Source organism: Larimichthys crocea, chromosome X (genome assembly GCF_000972845.2).
Source record: "Larimichthys crocea isolate SSNF chromosome X, L_crocea_2.0, whole genome shotgun sequence".
Lineage (NCBI taxonomy): Eukaryota > Metazoa > Chordata > Actinopteri > Sciaenidae > Larimichthys > Larimichthys crocea.
In genome coordinates this window covers 1,395,649-1,400,332 of record NC_040020.1, presented here as the reverse complement: position 1 = coordinate 1,400,332, position 4,684 = coordinate 1,395,649, and the positions used below count along the sequence as shown (strand labels likewise).

The following is a 4,684-nucleotide window of genomic DNA, read 5'->3' as shown; positions in this document are numbered from 1 at the left end:
GTATCCATCCATTGCTAACTCAGATGGAGCACACATAAAAAATGCAAAAGTATCAAAGAATAAAAGGTTGAAATGTCTTTCAGTGCCAGTCGCCTGGCTCTTACAGGGATCTATATCAATTTGTGTGTAATGTAGGATTCAGGACCTTATTAAATATTTAGTTTTGGGTAGTATGCAAGCCTTTTTTTATCAATTATGCATGCAACTTAAGGAGAGATGTAGAGTAATGCTAGGGTTATTATGCATGCAACTTAAGGAGAGATGTAGAGTAATGCTAGGGTTATGCAGAATTGCTTGGCAGAAACAGATGCGTTTATTTTACCAGGACAGCAAAGAAACCTTGTTATTGTTAAATATGTGTGCAACTCCTTTCTCACTTTGCACTAAATCAACACTGCCAATTTGCTGTACATACTTTTGTACAAAATATTTTATTTACTATTGCTATTTTGATATTTTATCATGTATAGTTTGTTCTTTATATTTTTATTCTTATATAAGTTGTGTATCGTCACTGTGTGTAATGCTGTAATGCTGCACTGTAATTTCCCAGCTTGGGATAAATAAAGTCTATCTATCTATCTATCTATCTATCTATCTATCTATCTATCTATCTATCTATCTATCTATTGCATTAATTTCTTTTTTTGTTTGTTTGTTTGTGCAGAAATGCTTGACAAACAGATGCACAGCATTTTTTTTTTTATCAGGACAGCAAATAAACCTTGTTATTGTTAAATATGTGTGCAACACCTTTCTCACTTTGCACTAAATCAACACTGCCAAACTGCTGTATATACTTGTGTACAATATACTTTATTTACTATTGCTATTTTGATTGCTATCTATCTATCTATCTATCTATCTATCTATCTATCTATCTATCTATCTATCTATCTATCTATCTATCTATTGCATTGACTTCTTTCTTTCTTTGTTCGTTTGTGCAGAAATGCTTGACAAACAGATGCACATCATTTTTATCAGGGCAGCAAACAAACCTTGTTATTGTTAAATATGTGTGCAACTATCAAGTGTTACAAAATCATATTACACAACCAGTTATGACCATTTTCTCCATTTTTCTGGATGCTTGTCCTGATAAATATATCAACAAGGAGTTACATCATAATGTGTTAGCTGGCCTATATTCCCACTGTTTTATATCACAATAGTTGAGTGTAATCTGGCACAAGTCACTTAACTTTACGTCTTTTCCGTAGTTATGAAACTTTCCAACGCACGTTTTGTAACAGACACGCTCCGACCAATCAGGGCACGAGTTTGGCGCTCACGTGACTGTGTTTTTTTTTTATGTAACAAAAAAAAAAAAAGTGTGTGTTCACTAAAATACTGATGCGGGGCCGAGGACACACGCACAGAAATGTATAGACACAGGAGAAGAAAGTGTTTATTAGTATTGGTTTGACGACATGTCGATCCAACAGGGAGGAGGAGGAGGAGGAGAGAAAGCGGAGAGAAGCGGCTTCTTCATCGGGGCTGACTCGGACAACGTCTCGGAGGAAGACGGAGAGGACCACCGCCAACTTATCCTACAGAGAGCGAACGCGTTGGCGTCGGAGAACCGCCTCAGAGAAGCTATCGACTGGTTCTCGGTGGCTATGCGGTACGGTCCCGTCATACCCGAGCATTTAAGCACTTTCGTGGACTGTGTCGTCCGCAACTTTAGGAGCAAACTGGACCGCAGCCGCTCAACCGCCGCCGCTACGGACGATATGTTCGACTGTCCCAACTGTCGCGACTTCCTGGGCGAACCTGTCACGATAGCCTGCGGACACTCGTACTGTAAGCGGTGTCTACAGCGGCGGCTGCTGTCCAAGTGTAAGCTGTGCGGCGAGCCGGTGACCGGCCAGGAGAGACAGGTGGACGTGATTCTGTGCGGACTCTTGGAGAAATGGTTCCCGGGCGAGCTGAGGAAGTCGAAGACGCTGCTCGAGGTGGACGAGCTGTGTCGGGGGAAGCGTTACCAGGAGGCGGTGTCGTTAGCAACCGACGTTATCCGGGCCGGTGAGTGTTGCCAAGGCAACCTGACACTCATTTTTATCATATATTCAAATATAATCTTTTGTTTATCGGGCTAAGCAAGCTGAGTTCTTCTGATGAACGTTTTTACTATATTGTTGTATCGCCATGTGTCGTCGCCTCCCATTGGCTGTGCTGCACGTCCACGCTTACGAAATCTCAACCTGAGCATGCGCAGTCGGTGCAAGTTGCATAAGGCAGGTCATCATGGCACAGCACGGCACGGCTCATATTGGGGGCAGGTTTTGTAATTTAAAAAAAAAAGGTGTTGGGGGGGCAGGGTGGGTTTTGTAATTGTTGTGACTGCAACCAGCCATGGATTAAATAAGAGTTTTAAAATGAGATGAATGTGCATTTTTTTAAAGGGTTAATTAAGGACATGAAGAGAGGCTGGTGGTGCAGACAGATACCTAGAAAGAAAGAAAGAAAGAAAGAAAGATAACCCTAACCCAACAAGGTTTATTTGCTGTCCTGATAAAAAAAATTGCTGTGCATCTTTTTGTTTAAGCATTTCTGCACAAACAAACAAACAAACAAAAAAATCAATGCAATAGATAGATAGATAGATAGATAGATAGATAGATAGATAGATAGATAGATAGATAGATAGATAGATACTTTATTGCATCCAGTTGCAGCATGCATGCAAACATGCATTGATTAGAATACATTAGAATTAACCTATAACACAGTAACCATATGTTTAAACACCTTCTCACTTGCACTAAATCAACACTGCCAAACTGCTGTATATACTTGTTACAAATATACTTATTACTATTGCTATTTTGATTGCTATCTATCTATCTATCTATCTACTATATCTTATCTATCTATCTATCTAATCTATCTATCTATCTATCTATGCATTGATCTTTCTTCTTTGTTGTTGTGCAGAAATGCTTGACAAACGATGCCACATTTTTACAGGACAGCAAACAAACCTGTTATTGTTAAATATGGTGCAACTATCAAGTGTTACAAAATCATATTACACAACCAGTTATAGACATTTTTTTTTTCTTTCTCATTTTTCGGATGCTTGTCCTGATAAATAATCAACAAGCAGTTACATCATAATGTGTTTAGCTGGCCATATTCCCAGTGTTTTATATCACAATAGTTGAGTGTAATCGGCACAAGTCACTTAACTTTACGCTTTTCCGTAGTATGAAACTTTCCAACGCACGTTTTTAACAGACACGCTCCGACCAATCACGGCACGAGTTTGGCGCTCACGTGACTGGTGTTTTTTTTTTTATGTAAAAAAAAAAAAAAGTGTGTGTTCACTAAAATACTGATGCGGGGCCGGAGGACACACACACGAAATGTATAGACACAGGAGAAGAAGTGTTTATTGTATTGGTTTGACGACATGTCGATCCACACGGAAGGGAGGGGAGGGAGAGCGGGGAGCGGCTTCTTCATCGGGGCTGACCGGACAACCGTCCTGGAGAAGACGGAGAGGACCACCGCCAACTATCCACAGAGAGCGAACGTTGGCGTCGGAGAACCGCCTCAGAGAAGCTATCGACTGGTTCTCGGTGGCTATGCGGTACGGTCCCGTCATACCCGAGCATTTAAGCACTTTCGTGGACTGTGTCGTCCGCAACTTAGCAGCAAACTGGACCGTTGCCGCTCCTCAACCCCGCCCCCTACGACGATATGTTCGACTGTCCCAACTGTCGCGACTTCCTGGGCGAACCTGTCACGATAGCCTGCGGACACTCGTACTGTAAGCGGTGTCTACAGCGGCGGCTGCTGTCCAAGTGTAACTTGTGCGCGAGCCGGTGACCGGCCAGGAGAGACAGTGGACGTGATTCTGTGCGGACTTTTGGAGAAATGGTCCCGGGCGAGCTGAGGAAGTCGAAGACGCTGCTCGAGGTGACGAGCTGTGTCGGGGAAGCGTACCAGGAGGCGGTGGTCGTTAGCAACCGACGTTATCCGGGCCGGTGAGTGTTGCCAAGGCAACCTGACACTCATTTTTTATCATATATCAAATAATCTTTTTGTTTATCGGGCTAAGCAAGCTGAGTTCTTCTGATGAACGTTTTTACTATATTGTTGTATCGCCATGTGTGTTCGCCTCCCATTGGCTGTGCTGCACGTCCACGCTTACGAAATCTCAACCTGAGCATGCGCAGTCGGTGCAAGTTGCATAGGCAGGTCATCATGGCACAGCACGGCACGGCACATATTGGGGGCAGGTTTGTATTTAAAAAAAAAAAAGAAAAGGTGTTGGGGGGGGGAGGGTGAGTTTTTGTAATTGTTGTGACTGCAACCACCTGGATTAAATTAGAGTTTTAAAATGGGATGAAGTGCATTTTTTTTTAAGGGTTAATTAAGGACATGAAGAGAGGCTGGTGGTGCAGACAGATACCTAGAAAGAAAGAAAGAAAGAAAGAAAGAAAGAAAGAAAGATAGATAACCCTAACCCAACAGGTTTATTTGCTGTCCTGATAAAAAAAAATTGCTGTGCATCTGTTTGTCGAGCATTTCTGCATAAACAAACAAAGAAAGAAATCAATGCAATAGATAGATAGATAGATAGATAGATAGATAGATAGACTTTATTTATCCCAAGCTGGGAAATTACAGTGCAGCATTATACACAGTGACCATACACAACTTATATAAGAAG

The 4,684-nt window shown here is 41.9% G+C and overlaps 1 protein-coding gene across 1 annotated transcript in view; it reads left to right on the top strand.

Annotated features, from left to right (window-relative positions):
• Positions 1–1,315: 1,315 nt before the first annotated feature.
• lonrf1 (LON peptidase N-terminal domain and ring finger 1) overlaps positions 1,316–4,684 on the top strand; it is a 14,241-nt gene continuing 10,872 nt past the window's right edge. The window contains exon 1 of the mRNA XM_019256993.2: positions 1,316–2,028. Within this exon, the coding sequence (XP_019112538.2) occupies positions 1,434–2,028 (595 nt within the window). The 5' untranslated portion in view covers positions 1,316–1,433. The remainder of the gene's footprint in view (positions 2,029–4,684) is intronic.